The sequence below is a fragment of the Schistocerca cancellata genome, chromosome 6 (genome assembly GCF_023864275.1).
Source record: "Schistocerca cancellata isolate TAMUIC-IGC-003103 chromosome 6, iqSchCanc2.1, whole genome shotgun sequence".
In the NCBI taxonomy this organism is placed as follows: domain Eukaryota; kingdom Metazoa; phylum Arthropoda; class Insecta; order Orthoptera; family Acrididae; genus Schistocerca; species Schistocerca cancellata.
This window is the reverse complement of record NC_064631.1, coordinates 506,589,593-506,614,247: the sequence shown is the minus strand read 5'-3', so window position 1 is coordinate 506,614,247 and position 24,655 is coordinate 506,589,593. Positions and strand designations below refer to the sequence as shown.

At 37.2% G+C, this 24,655-nt stretch overlaps 1 protein-coding gene across 1 annotated transcript in view; it reads right to left on the bottom strand.

The window, feature by feature from the left end:
* The window catches only part of LOC126190740 (cartilage oligomeric matrix protein), a 428,170-nt gene that overhangs the window by 51,336 nt on the left and 352,179 nt on the right, over positions 1-24,655 (bottom strand). Inside the window, exons 13-16 of the mRNA XM_049931233.1 lie at positions 9,177-9,281; positions 8,988-9,095; positions 7,946-8,114; positions 7,392-7,569 (exon numbers count right to left, since the gene is read on the bottom strand). Of these exons, the coding sequence (XP_049787190.1) occupies positions 7,392-7,569; positions 7,946-8,114; positions 8,988-9,095; positions 9,177-9,281 (560 nt within the window). The remainder of the gene's footprint in view (positions 1-7,391; positions 7,570-7,945; positions 8,115-8,987; positions 9,096-9,176; positions 9,282-24,655) is intronic.

Genomic DNA, 24,655 nt, shown 5'->3' with positions numbered 1-24,655 from the left:
TAGCCTCCTGTTGCTTATTTCTATTCCCAAGGCTGAAGTGAACCATGAAAGGGCATTGTTCTGCCATAACTAATGAGATAAAAATAGGATCACTGAAGGAGTTGAACACCACAATGAAGAGTGAGTTCCAAAAGTGCTTCCAAATATGAAAAAGTGATGGTACAAGTGTATTATATCTAAGGGGGATTATTTTGAAGGTGAAAAAGTTGACATTGATGAATAAATAAAGGTTCTTCAAGAAAAATAAAAATTCCTGTTACTTTTTGATCTCACATCGCACTTTCTGTAAGACTAGAGGCCTGATTACAATGGGCATTGCTACTTGTCATGCATCTAATGGGTAGCTTCAGGACTTCAGCCTAGATATTCACACAGGTAGCAGAAGTGGCTAATAATATATGATTTTACTTCTGCGTTACACTGGTTAAGTTGTACTGACAGAGTTAGTGATTTCCCAGCAACACTACTCCACAGGATAATGCCCAGTCTCACACCAATCCAAATTATTGTAGAAATTCTCTGTGGCTGTTCGATGTCATTCTTTAGCTTTCACTAATTTCTGATAAGTCTTGTGTTTAAAATCTGCTATCTCCTAGGAAACTGACATCCATAGGAGTTTAAACTCTAATTTTTCTTCCTTCCCTTGTTTAGCACATATGGAATTTGACTGTTCTGCCAGTGTTTGCCAGGGTTTGCACTGAGGAATTCCAGAGTGAGGAGAAAACTAGAAAATTTCTCAGATAATGCTATGCCATGTTCAAGGTCATATTTCTACTGATGATCACTGCAACAAATTCCTCAGCACAAAATTATTGGTTAATGTTAAGAGGAAAGTGAGCAGATTTTGTATTACAAGTAATCTGCATGATAAATTTTGATCCCTTGCTTCATTTTTCTCATAAGCTAGAGTATATTTATATGTATAGAGAAACTGAACTCAAGATGGATTTCCAGCAAAGTGATCTTTCAGCCTTTTTCTTGGAACATTTTAGATGTGAATATAATTTTGGAATAGTAGTAATACCTATGTACACATAAATTTATTTACTTTATTTATTTATCAGGTTCCATGGTACCGTGTGAGCCAAAATTACTTACTCTCATACTATATAGAACTGATTAGACAAGTTACCAGGTGCATTCAAAAATTATCAAATGTTCTTCTTTTTCATGTAAACCAAAGAAGCACAGGAGACTTTCTTCCGAAGAGTTGTGATGGGGGCATTGATGCACAGTCATGAATTTTTTTCCACCAGCAGAAAGCATCATATGCTGGCCAAATAGAAATGATTCGCAAGATTCAACAGGCTTTCAGAATCAATGCCACGAGTAAGTCGTGGCTAAAGGAGTGGTATAACTGCTTCAAAGGTGGCCCCATATCAGAGGGCAGCAAATCATAATCAGGTAGACCCTTAAGAAGTGAAATGATGATGTATGCACTAGACAGCCAAACCATCACAAAAGAACACAACCAGAACGTCCTTCATCTCCTTCATGAGTCTTACAGTGCAAACTACTGGATCCGTGAGCAGTGAAAACTTGGTAGCACCATCATGATAATGTACTTGCCCATTTTATACATCTGATTCAGACTTTCCTCACCAAACACTAAGTTCCTGTGATTCATGAAATGTGTTTGCAGTTATATGGACAACCATCAGCTGTATAATGTAATAGTGACAAAGAAAATTTGTGCTGGACTGGGATTTGAACCTGGATTTCCCACTTATTACAAGTGGTTGCCTTACTATTAGGCCATCAGAGCACACTTCATGGCCAGATCCAAACTTCCATATGTTTCGTGGCAGCATAGGTATACATTCTGGGTGTTCATAAATTTTTATATTCAGATAAATATGAGAGTGTGAAATTAATAGCATCTGCTTTATAACAGTTATATTTATCAAGATATTACACAACTTCAGTCAATAATAATAATAATAATAATAATCTGCATAACTTGTCAGAAAAAAAGAAGAATTGCTTATGTAGAATTTTTTGTTTTGTACATAATTAAGTAAAATTTATGGCAAGAACAAAATAATGTTTAAGCTTTTGGTTACTCTCCATTTCCCCATTTTTGAGTAAGTGGGAGTTTTTTATATTTTTTTTAGTACAAATGTACAGAATCCGTAATTCATGTATTAGTTAAAAAATTAACTTCCGTGCTGAAAATCAGGTATGCTTATGTTCAGCCCACAACAGCAACTTACAATTATTATACACTTCTTTGTTAAATGTTTGCTTGTAGTCACACTTATTCGGCTTTGTCACTTTCTCAACGGATCTGGTCTGGGAGGCCCTACTTCCTTTGTGGCTAACTTTTCATGGTAATTTTCTTTTCTGTTAGCACTTAATACAGGTTCAACAGAGTTCATGTTGACACTGCACAGGAAAGCCGATTTCTCACAGTAAACAACCAACTCCAAACTAAACCTTCCGTTTGTGAAAATTATTAAATTCAAGTAGTACTAGCTGTCAACAAGGTCACTTGACTAGAATACAAATGAAGTCCTGAGAGCCGTAAGGACCAAAGCACACTGTCTTCGACCCCCACGTTTAAGTGAATATCAGAGAAATCCATGAGACAGCTTTTCGAGGAATGTTCAGGTATGTGTACAATTTGGGTCTACAGAACAGATAAACCTGACCTACCATAAGCTCAACAGATGGCAGATGGATGAATAAATGCTACAATCTGACACTCAACGATGATGTGCTTTATGGTTCTCAGTGCCTCAAATGGATTACAGTATGATAAAATCAAAAAATTAATATACTATATCTCATTGAGAATCCCACAAAATAGATTTTTCTATCAGTATGACTATAACATATACTGATGTCTGATCTAATTTTACTATATAGTGAGTGAATACATTTGTGTTTGGTCCAAAGGCAATTACATCATGCCAGTTGTAAATGTGCAGAAGCTTCTTGAAATGTGCACAAGTGAAGGTGTGCTTGGGACCCTGATGCGAAGTTCACCAACTCTAGAGGAGTAGTGTACACAGGGTGGCAGATTTAGTGCTGTGTATTTCAGATAACTGCATCTACATTATGTTTAACAGCATTCAATGAATAATCCAAAAAAATCTGCAAGGTGTCAAAAGTTAGGCTGTTCATGTGTTCTTGTACTATTACACAACAGCTGCCACTGTGTAAGTCATCAACCACATATCTACAACCTGCACTTGTACATCCATTACGTATACTCCTGTACAGGGGAGACATTTTAGTTGAAAGTCACTTTCTTAGTGTCTGTGGATAAATACAATATTGCAGTGCCTGTATTGTACAATGCAATGTTCCTTCGGACATGCATACTTCTGAACAACACAGGCCGTCTGCTACATGATCTGATCAGTTTAGGGTGCAAAAGTGTGTTAAAGAAAGGATTCTGCAAATCTCACTGAAATTTTCAAATCACTAAGTAAGAACACATTACCAAACTTAACAATTTTGCCACAGGATTGATATCTACATATGTGTGTGACCAGATCTTTTTGATCAAAAAGTAGGGGAACTCTGACTTTCTTTTGAGTATGATGAATTACTATTTAGACACAGTTCAACTGTACAAAAAGTATGTTTTATTAAACTGATCTTTAAATAAATTTAAAAGGATTTTTAAACTGTCTATGCTGAATCTTCTTACAGAGTTGATGCCTTTACAGAAATGACCACCCAACTCTATTGAGCATGGCAAGATTCTATTTCATGATGTTAGGCAATCACCTCAGCTCAGTTGGAAATTGTAATAATGCACAGTACACTCTTGGCATGAGTTGAATAAAACCAAAAGAAAGGTGTGATGAATCACACAGACAAGATGACTATACAACACGTCCTGCTTCACCCATATGATGCTCTCTAACCTGAACTATTAATTGCATTCTTGCATCAACATTGAAACATACTGGAGCTTTATGACACTGAAACCAGAGGCTGTTGTCTACAGCAAAAAGTACAGCATCCAGTGGTGCCATTAGTGAGAAACGAGAATTACCTACATTTCCACCTAAAATCAATAAAAGAGGCTTCTGTTGATGAGACCTAACAGCAATCATATGTAGATCCTCGTTTTGTACTTTGAAGAAGAAATTACTGTAAAGATTTATAACATACTGTGAAAGCAGGAGATTCTTGTGCCTGTGCTTTTTGAAGATGGTAAATATGTAGGGTGTATTACTACAATACCGAATGTTCTCATAGCATTCCTCCTAACACCAACATGCTTTAAGCCAAGACTCTCTGTTTTTTGAAGGCTTTGATAAAGCACAGCAAAGGTGCTGTATTCTGGAAATATCCTGCTGGGAAAGTACTGCTTGTAGTTATGACAAGTGTCTACTCAATTGCCCCACACTTCACCATAACGTGCACTGATGAACCACAACATTATGACCCCTGCGCACTGCAAAACTGAACACTGGCTATTGGTATTACAGGCATATGACACAGTGCAGAAAGTGTGTAAGTGGAGCAGTGGTACGTGAGGAATCATTCAAACAGCAATACAGACTATAAATGGGGAGACCCACTGATGTAAGCAACTATGATAAAGGGCATATTGTTATGGCTTGCCACCTAGGAACCAGCATCTTGAAAATGGTGAAGCTGGTCAGCTGTTCATGCACTAAAGCTGTTAGTGTCTATGTAAAGTGGTTGAAGGATATTTAAACCACAAGTAGGTAACAAGATGGACATCCAAGTCGCACTGCAGAACATGGAGGTCACAGCCTTGTCCACCCTGCAAAGCAGGACAGCAGGACAGGCAGCAAAAATGTGGCAGTGAAAATGTCAAAACCAAACACACAGAATTGCTGCTATATTGCATTCCAAAGGGGGATCAGCTGAATACTAAGCAGCCATAATATTTTGGATCATCAGTGTAGTATTATCTTAATACAATACTGAAAAAATTGTGGTTGGAAAACAAATAATGAAAGGGAAAACATAATCATTATAGTAGTATAATCATTATAGTAGTATAGTATGGTACAATATAGCAGTGTGAAAGATTTTAGCAGTGAAATACATACAATATTCTACTTTGAAATATAGACAAGGACAAAAATTTTAGATGGCAATTTCCTTCATACCATGTCTTGTTGTTGTGTGCACCATAGTTCACACAAAATGTTCTTTAATGTTAATCTCGAATTATGCAAACATATCAATCCCTCAGCATAAACATGCTAAGGTCCCAGAACAATTGTCTGCAACATTGTCCTGGTTGCTATTCTAGAATGTGCACTTTATCAATTTTTGCTGTGTTATCCCATAATATTATAGGGAAAATATTTCTTTTCTTTTCATGATTAAGATGTATTTATGTCTTGTGTTGGTGACATGGTATTCAAAAGGGAGATCACCATTAAAACTCTGCAATTTTGGAACATTTATAGACAGTTAAGAATACTTAGAGCATAAGGCATTCTACTTGAAATGTTCAAAGAACAACTAATGTCCAGTACATAAAAATTTCAAGGTCATATCTGAATAGTGGCAATTTCATGGATTCTCCAAATTCTGAGGCTAGCCATGGTGCTGCATATACAGCTTAATTTACCGGCAAGAGGCAAACTCAGCTGAATTTACAGAAAGGAAGAAACATTGTGACACTAAATCATGCATATAACCAAAAGTTGCATGGAGGTCCTGAAAAATTAAATAAATGAGTTCCTTGTGCTGTGAAGTCATGAACAATAGTCATCTGTGCTATTGACAATTCATTAAGTATTTTGTATCAAGTTATTGTTTTACTATTCACTTGCTGTTATACATGGCTACTATAAATAATTCATCAATTTTTAAAGCTCTATATTTTCCAAAGTATTACATGTATAAATGTTCTGGTCACACAACATCCAAGCGGCAGTCAAGTTTGACCCTCACCTTATGTAGCAATGTCCTGTCAGTGATAATCACAGCAGCACTGTTGTTTTCTGTGGACTGTTGTAGAGTTCTTGGGAGTGGGGGGTACATAAACGAGGTCCTTAATGTACCTCCAAAGGAAAATGTTACAAGGCACTAGGCCAGTCAACCCCATGGCCAAGGGAACAGAGCCACATCATTTTCACCACTACACCCAAACCAACGATGCGAAAGTACATTATTTAGCTAATGGCAAACATCAGTGCTGCAGTGAGATGGTGCCCCATTCTGTAGAAAGATGAAATTCTTCTCACAGAAGAAAAATGGCCTGTACAGCTTCATCTGTGGCTGTACAGAAAACATTACCCTTTGGCAAGTCTCATTCATGTGCCACAATTTTATGAGGATTTCGACTGCCCTAACCCTCACATTGTGGCAGTTAACCTTTTCAGCTAAATGGGAGGTTGCTGTATCATTGAATATCAGCCTGGAGGTGAAATATTCATTTTCAAGTGCTTCCTGCATTGTGATGCAAAATTGAAGGCATTGACCATAATCTTCCAGGTCTAATTGTTGCACAAACAGTAGATAGTACGGTTTGAAATGTAACCAACATCCCAAAATCTTCCACACAATTTGCTGTGGTATTCCAAATTGGAGGCTTGTACAGACTATTGTTTTTTTTTTTTTTTTTTTTTTTTTTGGACTGTGTCTGAAGCTTTCCCTCGTACTCTTCACATTTGCATCTGGCACGCTTTGTCAACTGGTACTTCACTATTTACAGAGACAACCAGTATCTATCAATTGTCAAAACCAGTGTACCATGCTCTCCTTATATGACAGTTTTTCCTTAATTCCTTCTGAATGCACTCTGCACCATTACAAAGGTAAACACCTTGCATATTTCAACCCAAAAATCTATTTTCTTGCTTTGTTATCAGTTTATCAATGCACTGTACTTGTTAATGCTAACTAGTGGACACAAAGCAAACTTGGTGAGTTTATAGTTCTGTTCATGTATCAGTCTTATTTGTTCACATAATACTTTGGAAACCAGAGAACTTTGAAAATAAATCAATCATTTGTAATAGCCCTGTATAACAAATGATCCTCACATTCACAAGTTTTACATGCTTTTTTTCATAAGAATGTTTTTAATTGCATGCTGATTATCACCTTCTTCCATTCCAACATTAATAATGGAGTACACATTGTTACAATAATGACAAGCCCTGAATGGGAAATAGTGATGATTATTATAGCAGACCACAAGTTATCAATAATAGCAATAATATGGGTTACTAAGTGATGGGTAAGTACAAAAAAAGGAAAAAAATTATTGACAGTAGGGGGGGAGGGTGAAGGTTACCAGCTGTATGTAGACGAACTAGATATTACATCTATGGAGTTGTCATCACCAATTCCATCAATATCTTTCAGGATTTCACTGGATTTTTTTAAAAAATATCCATAATGACACATAATTCTATGAAGGTATACACTTAAGTTATTACCTGTCTCTGTCTATATCACTGTCACACACATCACCAACAAGATCTTTGTCAGCATCCATCTGATCTTCATTTGGAATTTTAGGGCAGTTGTCACACACATCACCAATGCCGTCACTATCTGAATCCCTTTGGTCTGAGTTTGCTTTCCTGGGACAGTTGTCATACTGGTTTGGTATACCTGCAGATTAATATTTTGCCTTTAACAGAGTTGTATGTGATATATCATCTACAGCAACCAATTCAGGCATGAAAGTGTTTATCACTTACTTCAGATTCTTGAATATAATTTGAATATGGATGTCTCAAATTTCATATTTTTATGAGAGAAAACAGAGCACACACCAAGAGCCCTTTCACAAAATTAATCATTTAATATGAATTAAAATATAACTTCACTACTTTATCATAGTTCCTTTGTGCAAGCTATTCTCGTTTGCTCAGGTGACATATAATAATTCAGAGAACTGTAGCTTTGATAATCAAGTACTAATACATCAGCCAGTTTTTCTACATTTTGTTTATAAAGTTATTGTAGTATATAACCAAATGAGTACCATCATTATCCATATCAGCATCGCAAGCATCACCAATGCCATCTTTGTCCACATCTTCTTGGTCATAGTTTGGAATTGTGGGACAGTTATCACAAGCATCACCCTGCTTGTCACCACCATTTTCTTCAGAATCTTCCTGGTTGGGATTTGAGACCAGTGGACAGTTGTCCTAAATTTAAGCAAATGAATGAGTTTTTCTACAATACTTACTATAGAATAAATTTATAAGCACAAGTAAAGTTGAAAGGAACAGTCAATGCTATGTTTCTGATTGCACATCATATTCATCAGTGTTGATTTTAAATTGAAATGGTAATGAAGAAGAAGAAGAAACTATTTCTGTCACAGTGATTGGATACAGTTTCTTCTTCACTTTCATCAGCAATTAAAATCAACATTAATGAATACATCTTACAGACGACAACACTATTATATTTGAAAATGATTTATCTGTTTGCTCTACAGACATCAAAACTTAATCTACCGCAGGAATGAATTTGTGTGCTCTTAATGTTTTAAAAATTTTCCATCAAATGTGTGAATAACAAATGTTTACTTTTGGCACCTAACTATATCTGCCCATGTCATAATTGATAATATAATGTAACTGGAGAGATTAAAAAAATCTACTCACCACACGGTGGCAGGAGAACATACAGAAAAAGTTTAACTTATGCAAGCTTTTAGAGCCACCTTTCTGTCGTGTGTGTGTGTGTGTGTGTGTGTGTGTGTGTGTGTGTGTGTGTGTGTGTGTGTTTTCTCCTGCCACTGCTTGTTGAGTAGAATTTTTTATCTATCCAATTACATCATATTGTCAAGAATTGATTATTTTCATTGTTACATTATTCCATGTGATCACTGAGTTTTTCCAGAGTTGCAGCTACTTCTGTTTCATGAAAATGTTTCTAACTTACATATTGCACATTTTCATTAATGTCACCATTAGTACTCATAGCTTTGCCTTACAAGGTATAATACATTTTAATGTGTTATTCGAGCATTAAGATGTTTTTGATGTATTAATAATGACAAATGTACTTACGGGGCTGTTTGGAATGCCGTCATTGTCAGCATCTCTATCACAAATGTCTCCTTCACCATCACGATCTGCATCTTCTTGGCCAGAGTTAGGAATGCCAACACAATTGTCCTGTTAACAGGGTGAATCACTATATGTAATAACCATGGCATTATATCTCACTAGGTGTACATAGAAACTAAAATGCTATACCTTTCGGCACCTGGAATCTGGGCAACCGAGGTCATAATCTGGCCATCTATCAAGATCAGCATCAGGGCCACACACATACCCATCTCCAGCCCATCCTATCTTACACTGAAAAAAATGGAATATCACATTTCATTAACAATGGTTTATCAAGAACATTGTCAGAATCTCATAAAATAACGGTGCTATTTAAAAAATGAAGACAAAAATGGCAACTTGGATCAAAACATTGTAAGACAAAGATATTAGGCATCAACTGCTGAAATTACTATAATGATTAAAAAAACTGTCGACTTTGTTTTATCAAAATTGTTTCATTATAAAAGAAAATTTTACTGTTCTCCTTACATATTATCTTAGATAGATACTCATATTTAGTTTATGTCTTTAAATAGTACATAACTTGTGAGAAAGTATGAAAAGTTAAGTAATTTTTGAAACTGAAATTATGAGATCTATTTTATGTATCTGGTAGGTGGAAGTAGGAGAGGAAGGAAGGATGGTCAGAAGGAAGGAAGAAAGAAAGCAAACATGCATTGATATTATAGTGATGTAAAGGGCAAAATAGAGCAACTGCACTTACTGGAGGATGGAGGAAGGTATTGAAGAAACTGTCTCAACATTCACGTAAAAAAAAAAAAAAACACCCTAATCAGGATGATCATGTGGAGTTTTGAACGCGTCTCTTACCGAAAATGAATAAAGTAGCAAACCGTACTGCAACTTTAAGAGTACATGTCAATGGAGATGTGGAATAGAGTTTCTAATGCAGTCATGTTGAGTTCATTCGCCAGCAGCAATAATGTAAATAATGTTAAGGTATACTTCTGTGAAAAAATTAATAGTATCAATATATTTATTTGTGTTGGATAGTGTGTATTAACTTTTTCTAAGTGTCTGTGTATGTTTAGAGCATTTGTATTGATCAATCTGACTTTGTAGCACAGTGATAGGCAGGAGTAGCATTGCAGCAGTGTGTATATTGATTCTAGCAAATGTTTTATTTAGTGTTAGACTTCTTCTTGTATAGATGAACTCTGGTTAAGGATTAGTAGAGACTTTGTGAGTGGATGCAGGGGAAACTGACCACTGTCCAGGAACAGTTGGAGGCTGTGTTCACTACGGATAACTTCCTTCAGGCTGCTGCCCATGGCTGCAGTGACATTGAGGCCCTGAGGCAAAAGCTGTCGGACATCTGGTGCCTATAGATTCACCTGGATCCATGAATTCATAAAACTTTCTGATATGCTCTACTTGGCCATTCCACATTCACTGTAGTGGTCAGCATGTGAATCTCTGGGTGGAAAGCAAAATGGGTACTGGTGGGAGGGCTACCATCTTACATTCTTAAAAACATGTTTGAGGTCTTGTCCACTGCAAAAGTATATATTCGAGCCAGCGTGGAACGTTTCACCTGTTGGGGTCTGGGGCTGATCTTCCTGTAAGATAAGGACAAGTGCAGAGGGTGGATTTGCAGTTCACTGGGAGCTCCAGTATTAGGTGGGTGATGGAGACCTTTAGGGAAATAGCAGGAACTTTGAGAAGGAAAACCAGTGTCCAATCTGTTTGCTTGCTGGGAATCTCATCTGGAATCTCCACCAGTGGCTATTCAACATAGTGGGTGTTCTGCAAATCATGGCTCATGTCTGCACAAATTAGCCTGCCTCATAGGCAGTGATTAAACAGACAGGGTATGGGATACCTGTTCCTCTACAATGTTGGGAGGGTAATTTTGGTCTGTGAAGCCTCAGTGAGACCCTTGGTATATCTGGAGAGGGCTTCTCATCACTAAGTAACAATGGCCATGGGTGACTAGGCCACATGAAGGGACTTCTTAGTATGGAATGGATAGCGACTATCAAAGTGGTGGCATTGCTGGTTGTTGGTAGGTTTGATATGGATGGAGGTACCAGTGTAACCATTCTTGAAGAGGTGGCCAACATCAAGGAAGGTAGCTTGTTGCATTGAGGAATTCTATTGAGGACGACTAGGTGAAAGGGGGGGGGGGGAGAAGGTATTGAGGTTCTGGAGGAATGTTAACAAGCTGTCCTCACCTTCAGTCCATATCACAAAAATGTCATCAATGAATCTGAACCAAGTGAGGGGTTTGGGATCCTGGCTGGTTAGGAAGGATTCCTCTAGATGGCTCATAGGTAAATTGGAGTAGAATGATGTCATGTGGGTGCCCATTGTTGTACCACTGATTTGTTTGTAGGAGGTGCCTTCAAAGCAGAAGTAATTGTGGATGAGGACATTGGTGGCTGAGGATACTGGTTATGATGATGAGCAAGGAGGTTGTAGGTTTGGAGTCAGTTGCGCACTGGGAAAGGTAGTGTTCAATAGCAGCAAGGCCATGCGCATTAGGGATGTTAATATAGAGGAAGGTGGCATCAATGATAATGAGCAGGGTGCTGTGTGATAAAGGAACAAGAATTGTGGAGAGTTGGTGGAGGAAATGGTTGGTGTCTTATATAGGAGGGTAGGTTACAGGCAATTGGCATAAAGTGCAGGTCCATGAGAACAGAGGTTCTCTCAGTGGGCGCACAATAACCAGTCACAATGGGGGGTCCTGGGTGGCTGGGTTTATGGACTTTAGGAAACAAGTGGAAGGTAGGAGTGCGAGGAATGGTACAGTGAGGAGAAACATAGACTCAGGGCGGAGGTTCTGGGATGGGTGTAAGGATTTGAAGAAAGTCTGAAGATCCTGATGAATTTCTGGAATGGTACCACAGTGGCAAGGTTTGTAGGTGGGTGAATCAACAGATAGTGGTGTCCCTCTGCAAGGCAATCTCTGCAGTTTAAAACAACAGTGGTGCAGTCTTTGTCATCAGGCAGGATTATAAAGTCAGGATCACCTTTTGGTGGTGGATTAAGCTTATTTCTGCATATGTAAGGTTAGTTCCCATGTTGAATGATTTGGGGAATGATGGGGAGGCAAGGTTTCAGGTTAAGAGATTCTGGAATGTTAACAGGGTTTGATGTGGGAACAGTTAGTGTGGATTACGATTAAATGGAGGAGTGAATGAAGTCAGGCACTGCTCAACATTGGCTTTGGGTTGAGTCTGATTAGTAGGGTTCGTGATAGAAAAGTTTCCACTGTAGGGACTTGGAGAAGGAGAGAAGGTCTTTAACAAGCCCAGTATGACTGAATTTTGGAAGTGGGGCAGAAGATAAGGTGTTTTCTCCCACAAAAGTATCTGCCCATTCTAGAATTGCTTAATCTTAGATCAGGAACTCCAACCAGTTTGGAGAGTGGTTTTGGCCTGTTTCAGTGAGACCCATGGCATATTTGGAGATAGACAGATGGACTGCTCGTCACTAAAGATGCAATAGCCATGGATGGCTAAGCTGTATGGAAGGGACTTCTTCGTACAGAATGGGTGGTGGCTGTTGAAGTAGAGATATTACTAGTGGTTGGTAGGTTTGATATGGGCATAGATACTTATGTAGCTATTCTTGAGATGTTGGATTCATCCACCTACAAACCCTGTCACAGTGATCCCATTCCAGAAATTCAGCAGGATCTCCAGTTCCTCAGATCCTTTGTGGCTGGATGGTGAGAATATGGGAGGTGGTAGGTGACTACAGAGACAAGGCACTGGAGACTGGACTGGAGCAGATGTAGAAAAATTCTTGAGATGGAGTTCACAATCTGGGAAGGTGGCTTGTTGAGCTGAGGACGACCAGCTGAAGTGAACGGAGGGAAGGCTTTTTGGTTCTGGAGGAATGTGGATGGGGTATCCTCACCCTCACCCTCACCCTCACAAAGAGGCCATCAACTAATGTGAACCAGGTGAGAGGTTTCAGATTCTGGGTGATTAAGAAGGATTCCTCTAGATAGCCCAAGAAAAGGTTGGCATATAATGGTGCCATATGGATATCCATTGCCATACCACAGATTTGTTTGTTGGAGATGCTTTCAAAGGAGAAGTAATTGTGGGTGAGGATATTATTGGTCATGGTCACCAGGAAGGAGGTTGTAGGTTTGGAGTCATTCACACCCTGTGAACGCTAGTGTTCAATACTGGCAAGGTCATCAGCATTAGGGATATTATTATAGAAGGAGGTGGCATCAATAGTGACAAGCAGAGTGCTATGTGATAAAGGAACAGGAACTGTGGAGAGATGATGGAGGTAATGGTTGGCGTCTTATGTAGGAGGGTAGGTTACAGGTAACAGACTGGAGGTGTTGGTTCATGAAGGCAGAGATTCTCTCAGTGAGGCACAGTAACTGCCCACAATGGGGCATCTTGGATCTTTGGGTTTATGGACTTTAGGAAGCATGTAGAAGGTAGGAGTGCAGGGAGTGGTATGGTGAGGAGAGACATAGACTCAGGGGAGAGGTTCTGGGGTGGGTCTAAGGATTTGAGGAGAGACTGGAGATCTGTTGAATTTCTGGGATGGGATCATTGTGGCAGGCTTTGTAGGTGGTGAATGTGACAGCTGGTGGCATTCGTGTGCCAGATAATCCCTGTTGTTTAAAACCACAGTGATGGAGCCTTTATCAACAGTTAGGATTAACTGGCACCATTATATGCCAACCTGTCCTTGGGCCATATAGAGGAATACTTCCAAACCACCCAGAATCTCAAACCTCTCACCTGGTTCAGATTTGTTGATGGCACCTTTGTGATCTGGACTAAGGATAATGACAACCGCTCCAAATTCCTCCAGAACCAAAAAACCTTCTGCTCCATTCAATTCACCTGGTCCTCCTCACCCCAACAAGCCACCTTTCTTGATGTTGACTTCCACCTTGAGAATAGATACGTCAGTACCTACATCTGCATCAAATCTACCAACCATCAGCAATACCTCTACTATAACAGCTGCCATGCATTCTGTACCATGAAGTAGACTGTATCACAAAAAAATGTGATGCAGAATTAAATTGCAAATATAGACTGACAATTGTACACCAGAATGTACAGTCATTAACAAACAAAGTTGATGAAATAAATATACTTCTCAATAGTGAATGGAAAGATGTTTCAGTGTTATGTTTTTGTGAGCATTGGTTACAAAATGAGTATTTTCAGTACTTAAAAATATTACATTTTAACCTTGCAAACTGCTTTCGTAGAATGGAATCAAAACATGGGGGAACTTGTATATATGTAAAAGAAAATGTAGATTATAAGAGTATAACATCTGTTTGCAAACTTGGTTGTGAAAGAGACTTTGAAATCTCAGCTGTAGAGTTAATGTCTGAAAACACTATTATTTTATGTGTGTATAGATCTCCTGTTAGCAACATAAGTGTTTTTTTCAAAAAATTGGACCTTGCTTTAGGCAAACTTAAGACAACTGGGAAAACAGTGGTACTATGTGGTGATTTTAATATTGACTTTCTGAGCCATAGCCCTCACAGGGAAACGTTTTTAAATATTATAAAAGCCTACAATCTTTGTCTTACTGTTAGCTCTCCAACACATGTAACTAAAACTAGTGTCACTCTCCTTGATCAGGTATGTGTAAACATGGACAAGTGTACATCAGAAAACTTTGATACCGGCTATAGTGACCACCTTTCGCAATTACTGACCATACCTGTAAATCACATTTTGACCAGTATAGAAAATGTTATCCATAAAAGGATTTATAGTGGGAAAAATATTGAATGCTTCCAGTACCTAATCAGTGAACAATCTTGGAGAGAAGTATATGATACCTCTAATACTAACGAAAAGATGGACCATTTTTTGAACATTTTCAAGCATAACTTTGACATAGCTTTGCCACAAAGGAAAGTTATTTCCAAGAGCACAGATAGATTCAGAAACTGGATTACATCAGGCATCAGAGAATCTTGTAAAAGGAAGTGGGAACTTTTTCTGCAGTCAAAAACTAACAGCAGTCCAGAATTTATTGATTATTTCAAAAAATACAAGCTGGTTTTGAAACGCATCATAAAGGAGGCAAAAATTAAGGAAAATGACAAATATATTATGAAGTCATCCAATAAAACTAAGTCCATGTGGAAAGCTGTGCAGGATCTTACTGGGAAGAAGACAACTCACAAAAATATTGTGATATCATATGATGGCAAGAATGTCACTGACCCTAGGGAAGTTGCAAATAGTTTCAATTCTTACTATGCAACTGTTGCTGGGAAATTAGCGAAGGAAAAATCTGGAAATCCACCTAATACAAGAAAGAACTTTCATCTATTGAAATAAATAAAATATACATGTTCCTCAGTCCAGTAAGCCCAACAGAGCTCCTAAATACCATTAATTCACTGAAGAGTAAGTATTCAACTGGTATTGATGATATTCCAGATTATATTATAAAAATAACAGCAAGACAAATACTTTCACCTTTATTGGACATATGCAATTCATCCTTATCATGTGGTGTCTTCCCTCAGCAACTGAAAATGGCAAAAGTAATAACCCTATATAAAAAAGGTGATCATCAATGTATGGGTAACTATAGGCCTGTGTCTCTATTGTTAGGGTTTTCGAAAATTATTGAAAAAGTGTTCCTTTCAAAACTAATTACATTCTTCGACAAGAATAATATTATTTCTGGATGTCAACATGGCTTCAGACCACAGAGATCAATTCAAACTGCCACTTTCAATCTGATAAACCATGTCTTAAATGCAGTGGACAACCACAGAAATATCTCAGGTTTATTCTTGGACCTAACAAAAGCTTTTGATGTGATCGATCATTCTATACTCCTGAGGAAGCTCGAATGGTATGGTGTAAGAGGTGTGCCAAATCAGTGGATCAAATCACATTTGGAATATCGTTCTCAGGTAACTGAAATTAAATACACAGAAGGAAATGAACTCCAGGTACACGTTTCAGAACCATGTGGACTAACTCATGGTGTTCCACAGGGCTCCATTTTAGGTCCCTTTCTTTTTTTGGTCAACATTAATGATTTCCCATCACACGGTAGGGATTCTGAACCAGTACTGTTTGCAGATGACACCAGTCTATTGATTGAAGGGAATAATGAAGAAAATCTTACTGCATCTGCAAAAGATATTACAAAAGGAGTGTCTGAATGGTTTACCAGAAACAGGCTAATAGTTAATCCCCAAAAAACGGTACTCATGAATTTCCACACTGATCAAAATAAAAATCCGGCACAACCTGTAATATGTATAGATAACCAAAACATTAGTTCTGTCAATGAAACTAAATTTCTTGGGATTCATATCCAGGAAACTCTTAAATGGAACACTCATATCACAGCCCTAAATTCAAAACTAGCAAAAATGAGCTATGTGGTAAGAATTCTCTGCAACAGTACTAATGCAGAAACAGTTAGGGCTGTATAATTTGCTCATGTACATTCAATACTGAAGTACGGTATCATTTTCTGGGGAAATGTACATCAGGCCATAACAGTTTTCAGGAAGCAAAAGGCAATTATAAGAATAATGAAACAAGTGAGCAGCAGAAAATCATGCAAACCTTTCTTTAAAGATCTAAAGATCCTACCCCTTCCCTGCATTTATAGACTGGAAATAGTCACGCCAGCCGTTTGGAGGGGGAAGGCCATAGGCATAAATACTGGACCAGGTCCACTCGAGGAGCAGTCTCAGGTCGCACCTGATGAAGGTGACGAGCTACGTGACCGAAATACCATGCAAGTACGACGCTGATATCCGGCAGAACACCCGACAACCCAAGATGTCTGTATAGATCCAATTTGTCATAAAAATTTATAAAATTTATGTTTGATATTTGAAAATCCAATAGCCAAAAAATGTTTTCTGTCCAATATCCTGTGTACAATATATGTACTTAAAAAGAGATTTATATGGACAAATAAATAAATAAATAAATAAAGTCCCTTCCCTACAGCCTAGCCACCCCCAGCCGTCGCATCTGTAGTGATGAGCAGTCCATCTCAAAATATGCCAAGTGTCTCACTGAGACCTTGGCAAACCAAAAATTACCCTTCAAACCTTGTACAGAAACAGATATCTTGTACTGTGTCTCTCCAGTCACCTGCCACCTCCAAAATTCCCACCATCCAACCACAAATCAGCACCCAGGACTGGAGCAGATTTAGAAAATTTCACCTGGTGGCAGTTTTCAGCAATCCATCTTCCCCTTGCATCTTGTGTGATAAGTCTCCCCTGACCCAGCATTCTGGTTGAGTTTTCCATGATCTCCCCATACCCTAAACATCACCAGTCATTTCCCTTGATTGTCCTTCCTTTCCCTTCAGTCCATCAAACAGAAGAAGGAGCCACTGGCTTTGAAAGCTTCCATCTTTCCATAGCCTTTATATGTGCTTATTCCTGCCACTGCTTAATGAATAGATTTTTTATTTATCCAGTTATACTAAAAGTGCAATTTCTAGATCATAAAATTTAGAACAACAAAATTTGAACCTCAGTTGTTGGAATTAAAAGAAGCTTAGAGATCAAAATAACAAAAAAGTCTTCTGCAGGGTAGAAATTTTGATTAAAAATAATTTTTGAAATAGAAGGTTTTCTGAAAAAATGAAATGTCGACAAAAAAGAGTAATTAAAGGAATTTTTACAGAGGTACATTATTTTACAAACAAATAGCTATTTGCTAATTGGAAATCCATGTGTTCTGTAGGGATCAAAAATGTCTGTTTAATAACAATTTATTTAAGATATTGAATAGAATTTTTTTTGCATTTAGAAATCATGAAAGTAGTCAATGAACACTGAAATTTGGCCTCAATAAGAAATTTTATCTTTTCACATAACTGTGGCACATGTAATATGTATGTGAATGGAAAAAGAAAACTGTATTTAATGAGTAGGGATGTAGCAAATGGAGGCACCACCATCTTTCTACATTTCAAGTAGCAGGCTTAAATTCAGGCTTAGACAATTCTCTGGTGATTGTGGGTGTGGATTTGTTGACCACTGATATCAAATGGAGAATTGTAGTATCTCTTGTAACAATCAGAAATGCACTACAAGCTGCACTTGGTTACACAAAATGTGGAACCTCACCAGCCAAAACCATCACTCGTAAACAGAAGCAAGGTAAATTCAACATTCAAGACGACAGTTAATTTAACTAGCACCACAAATGCAGCAAGAAGAATAAACGTATGTTTAATGGGTGATAGTCACCTTAGAGGCCTTGCACATGAAATAAAAAGCGTAAACAGTGAAGTGAATGCTTCAGGTTTTATTAAAACTGGAGCTCGTCTTGACCAAGTGCTTTCAACTGTAAACAATATCTCTCGAAAGACAATGAAGGAAGACTTCATTGTAATATGTGGTGGTGCAAATGACGTCGCACACAACGATGGTATGCATGCTGTTAATGCCCTAAAATCTGCTCTAAACCATCTAAATGACTCAAACGTCATTGTTCTCAATATTCCACACAGGTATGACTTGCCTCAATTCTCGTGTGTAAACAGGGCAGTAGCACATACAAACAGTCAATATGCAGAAATTTGCAACCGTTACGCAAATACACAAATGGTTAACATGCAACATTTTAGTAGAGATCTTTACACCACTCATGGCCTTCACCTCAATTGGCGCGGAAAAAGTAACTTAGCGTCCATTATTTGTGAAATCATCGTAAATGCTAGGAACAACGTATACTCAAAATACACACATTTGAAGAATGAGTGCTCCACAACACAAGAAGACTGCAGCAATGGGTATAGACAGACGACATTGGACAAATGGCTGCTGAAAACACCAGGTAAAGCTGATTCTTCCCAGGCTCCCAGTACATGGAAACAGACCAACTTGAATCAATGGATAGTGAAAAATACCAAACCCACTCTGTCAACTGATATTTCTTTTTTAGGGATAAATGTATAAGTGGTTCTGGTAGGGTGACACGTCCATCAAGCATTCAACAATCCAAGCTCACTTTCAAATTAATTCAGCAGAACTTTCAAAGTCTTGGCAATAAGCACAACGAGTTGGATACCACTGCAGCAATTGATAACCCTGATGTTTTAGTTATAAGCGAACACTGGTACACAGATGAGCTAATTAGTGTATGTAAGCCACTTTCCATGATTTTTTGCTCTGCCTTCAGTAGAAAAGAGAAGCGTGGTGGTGGGTTAGCTATCTTTGCAGCCAGTGGTAGTAATTATAGTGTAATCGATGTAAGTGCTTTCAGCATTGAGGGTGTAATAGAACTGGCAGCAATTAATTATAAGTGGGGGAAAGAGAACTTAATTATTATAGGCCTATACAGACCTCCATCTGGTAGCCTAGATAGTTTCTTTGATGTTCTTAATGACCTGCTTGTTGACATTGACAGTAAACACTGCAATAAAAATGGCTGGGTTAACATAATACTAACTGGAGATATAAACATTGACTTGCTGTCCAATGACTCTGTGTCTAAAAAACTAATGCTAATACTAGCTCAATTTAACTTAGCATTTCTGATAAACGAGCCCACTAGAGAGGTCAATAGTGTAAAATCATGCATTGACAACATTATAACTAACATGTCCCACTTTACATGCAGCGCATCAGTTCTGAAGCTTGCCATTTCTGACCACCACGCAGTACAGGTATTGATAGAAGCTGAAAATCTTCATGTCAATAGAAAAGAGAAACAATATGTGGCAAAAAGAATGACCAATGATGACAATGTTAAAGATTTCAACAGTTTGCTAAAAAGCCTACAATGGGGTGAAAAAAAAACAGCTTTATTTTCAGTGAGTTTTCATCAGATTTTTATTATTGCTTCAATGTCTCATGTCCAGAAATGACCTTTACAGTAAATGAATGCAAAAAGATACAAAAAAATAACTGGATAAATCAAGAAGTAAAAACAGCAAGAGAGAAACTTAGACTTTTCCAATATGCAATGATAAATAATAACAATAATAATAGACTAAAGGTAGAATTTAAGAACTATCAGGATTACTATAAAGATCTTCTGCTAGAAACGAAAAGTAAGTTGGTAGCCACAATGTTAAGAAACTCTACTAACACAGGTTTAGCTGTTTGGAAAGTAATAAATAGCTTTAGGGATTGTAAGGACAGATCAACAAGTGATTTTACTATAAACCATAGAGGGCATATCATGAAATGTCAATGTCAGATTGCAAATGTTTTTAATGAGTACTTTTCTTCTGTTGGAAAATATGTCAATGACCATTTTAAGAATATTCAGCATAGATATAGGGGCATTCCAATCAAACAGACCATATACTTGGCCCCAACCAATAACAAGGAAGTCAAAAACATAGTAATGTCATTAAAAAATACAAAATCAGCAGGCTGTGATGGATTGTCTATCAGTACACTGAAAAGATGCATAGACAACATATCTGATGCCATGGCCACAGCAGCAAATGATGTAATTGCATCAGGTTGTTTCCCAGATAGCCTAAAGACAGCACAAGTAACCCTGATTCACAAGAAAGGTGATAAATCTAAAATTGAAAAATACCGCCCCATCTCAATCTTACCTGCATTTTCTAAGGTAGTTGAGAAAGTTATTTATACTAGATTAATGACATTCCAGAGTCAACACAATTTAATATTTGAAAATCAGAATGGCTTTATGAAAAACAAGTCAACATCAGTAGCAGCAGCACAATTAATAGGCAAAATAATAATGGCCATAGAGAACAAGGAGTATGTAACTGGAGTGTTCCTTGATCTAGAAAAAGCTTTTGATTGTGTCAACATCACCATATTACTTGACAAGCTGTGGAACCTGGGTATCAGAGGAACTGGCTATGAGCTAATAAAATCGTATATGAGCAATAGAAAACAATTTGTCTTGCTTAAAACAAACAGTGGGTCTTACAAATCTAAAATTACTGATATCAAATATGGAGTGCCTCAAGGTTCTGTCTTGGGACCCCTTCTTTTCTTGATTTATGTTAATGATATACAGTATTGTTCTCCTAACTGTACAAAAATATTGTATGCAGACGACACATCAGTAGTGTGTAAACACAAAGACTATGAGAGTCTGGAGGTACAGTGCAACAGTGTAACTAATGAAATAGTCAAGTATTTTAATGAAAGCCATCTAAATGTAAGTGCTTCAAAGACTGCAATGATGGAATTTAACACAAGGAAACAAATAGAATTTGACACGAAATTATCCATAGGAAATGACATTGTAAAAAAGGAAAAATGGACAAAGTTCTTGGGAATTACAATCCAGGACAGCCTCAAATGGGACATGCATATTGATTCCTTAGCATGTAAGCTGTCGAAGAATGTGTTTGCTATAAATATGATTAGCAAATATTGTAAGGACATGTGTGTACTAAAAACTGCTTATAATGCCCTATTCTCATCAAACTTAAACTATGCTGTAGAATTATGGGGTGCAACAACTCAAGCCAACCTAAGTATATTATTAATACTACAGAAAAAAGTTATCAGAATTATTTGTGATGCCAAACCTCGAGAATCATGTCGGAATCTGTTCCCAAAATTAGGTGTGCTTACCATTATAGGTGTATACATATTGAAAGTTATATTGCTTGTGAAAACAATAAATCCAAATTTCAACTGTGACCTGCACCAGTATGATACAAGGCAAAAGTTCAGATACCATGTAAATAGCCACAGAACAGCTTTATATGAAAAAAATGCACTTCATGCTGGGCTGAAGCTAGCCAATGCCCTACCAAAAAGTCTCACAGCCCTTCCTACTAACAAATTAAAAGATCAGCTAAAAAGAATTCTAATTGAAAACCCTTTTTATTCCCTAGACGAGTATTATATCCGTATGAAAAGTGCTTCATAAGTATGTCAAGCTCATAGTTTTAAGTAACCTACAACTAATATAATGTTGATAAAAACAATATTTGTAATATCGTGATTGTATACTACCAAATGTAAAATCCATCAAAATGTAAAATTTATTAATACAAATAAATCTTTAGTTTGTAATTTATAAACTGACGTATTCAGAAGAATAATCTGTATGATGTCCTGAAACTGTATTATTTCTAGGGATTGTATTTGATTATTCAATGTTGAATAAATATTATTATTATTATTATTATTATTATTATTATTACACTAGTAACAGAGTACAAGTAGCATTCATATGTTGGTTTCTTAAGATAGAGAGATTCAATCTGCAGCCCTGATAAGTTACATTTTGATTTTGGAGAGAAAAGGATATCAGATCATTAATTACAGAGAGAAATATTCATTGTAGCAGTTTGGAGCAGGAGAAAGTTAGTACAGCATTAACTGCAGGAATGTCCATGGAGAGGTCTCGGAACCAGCCTCGCTTATAAAGTAGTAACAATGAGCACATAGTTTTAGGGACAGAAAGATGGATGGAATCAAACCTCAATAACAATGAGACTGGCATGTATTTTACAAAGCTAAGCTGGAAGTCAATGGTGGAAGTGATTTTATAGCTGAAAAAATGTTATAAACCCAGCACAAATACTTTGGTGAACATAAGTGTTAAAAGATGGATCAAATATGGTAATCACTTGCTTTTATAGACTGTTTGCCTCAGGAGCAGCAGTGGCAGAACATTTTGGGGAAAACTTCGAGAATGTTGCATGCAAAATTTTCTGGTCATTTTACTGTATTATGGAGCTGTATGCAGTAGGAAATTCATGATTAGAGTAAGTATTAAGGACAGAAAATTGTGTGAAATTGTTGTAAATGCCTTGAGTAGTTAATCAGAGAACTTGTGAGGGTAACATCTTAGATCTCCTTATTACAAACAGGCCCAGACTTTTCTACTTGGTTAACACAGACCAGGGATTCCATGATTATAATGCCATTATGGCATTAGTGACTATATTTGTATATAAAAATATGATGAAAGGTAGGAACATGTTTCTGCTTAGTAAGTACTCAAAGCCAGCCATGTCAGAAAGCTGCTCCGAAAGCTAAGAGAACTTCACTCCAGGTTCAAACATAGCCAAAATCTTGTAGACACATAAAAAGTGAACAAAGCCTAAATTAGTATTAAGAGCGCCTTGTGTGGAGTGTTCAACGAATTCAAAAGTAAAATTGTGTCTACTGATCTGGCAGAAAATGTTAAAAAAAAAGACTTGGTCTTACATTAAATCAATAAGCAGATCAAATCCATCTGTTCAGATACTCTGTGGCCACTCATCAAAATGGAGGGTGACTGAAAGACTACCAAAACACAAAATCCCTTCTTTTGAAACTGTTTCATTGAGGAAGATTGTATTGCACTTTCACGTATGAATCATTGCATGAATGTTAAAATGATAGATATTGAGCAAAGGGTAGAAAATCAACTAAAATTTCTCAAAAGAGGTAAAGCTACTGGACCTGATGGGAGACCTATACAATTTTACATTTAGTATGCAAAAGAACTTGCTGCTCTTGTAAATGGCACTCTACCACAGAGCACTGGAGGAACAAAGCATTTCTGGTGATTGGAAAAATATGCAGGCTATTCCCACTGTCATCAAACATGGGCATGAAACTGATGTCAGTCTGCTCTGGAAGCTATTATGGTTTTTCTGGAGACCAAAAATCACCTCTGTAGGAATCAACATAGATTTCACAAAGAAAGTCAAGTCAGCTTGCTCTGTTAATTGATGAGACCTAGAAGGCAATAATTACTGGTGATGCCCTGTTCCTTGACATCTGGAGGGCATCTGAGTCAGTTCCACACTGTTGCCTAATGAACAAAGCATGAGTATTCAGAATATCAGACCAACTTTGTGACTGAATTGAAGGGTTCCTAGCAAATTGTACTTCGCATGTTGTTCTTAATGAAGAGAAATCTTCAGACATAATACATAATATTAACTTCAAGTGTACCCAGACAGAGTGTCATAGGACCATTATCATTCACTATATGTACAAATGACCTTCAGGATGAATCTATCCTTTTCATAATATCGTCCTTATTCCATCCTGGAATTTCTACCAATGTATCCTTTTCATAATATTGTCCTTAGTCCAGCCTGGAATTTCCATTGCTTGATAGTGTATAAATATGCAGAAAGACTACTTACTCTACATGATTACCAAACAAGCATTGGAAGCAGCCTCATTAATTAAATATGTGTGAGAGAGGGCAATTTAAAGTGAAACAACTATGAAAAACTAATTAGAGGAAATGCAGATTCCAGACTGAGTTTCACTGGAAAAATCCTGATGAAGTAATCCAACTATTGAGGAGGTGAGTAACAATCTCCTCATTTGACCAAAGCTTGAGTGCTGCTTGTCAATCTGGGACCAGTACCAGAAAGAATTGATATAAGTAACATAATTTGTAGGTAATGTAAAATAATCATTCTTCTGTGTTCTTGTTTATTGTTTTAGACTCCTGTAAACTGTGTATTTGTATTGACTTATCCCATATCAGTTGTACAAGCCATTGTACTGATTTGATCTATGGGACAAATAAATAAATAATAAATAAATAAATAAATAAGAAATAAAGAAGATCCAAAGAAGAGTAGAATTTTGTGTAACATGTTCATTAAGTAGGCATGAAAGCATCATCCAACTCCAGTGGCAGATGTTACAAGAGAGGCATTTTGCATCACAGTGTGGTTTG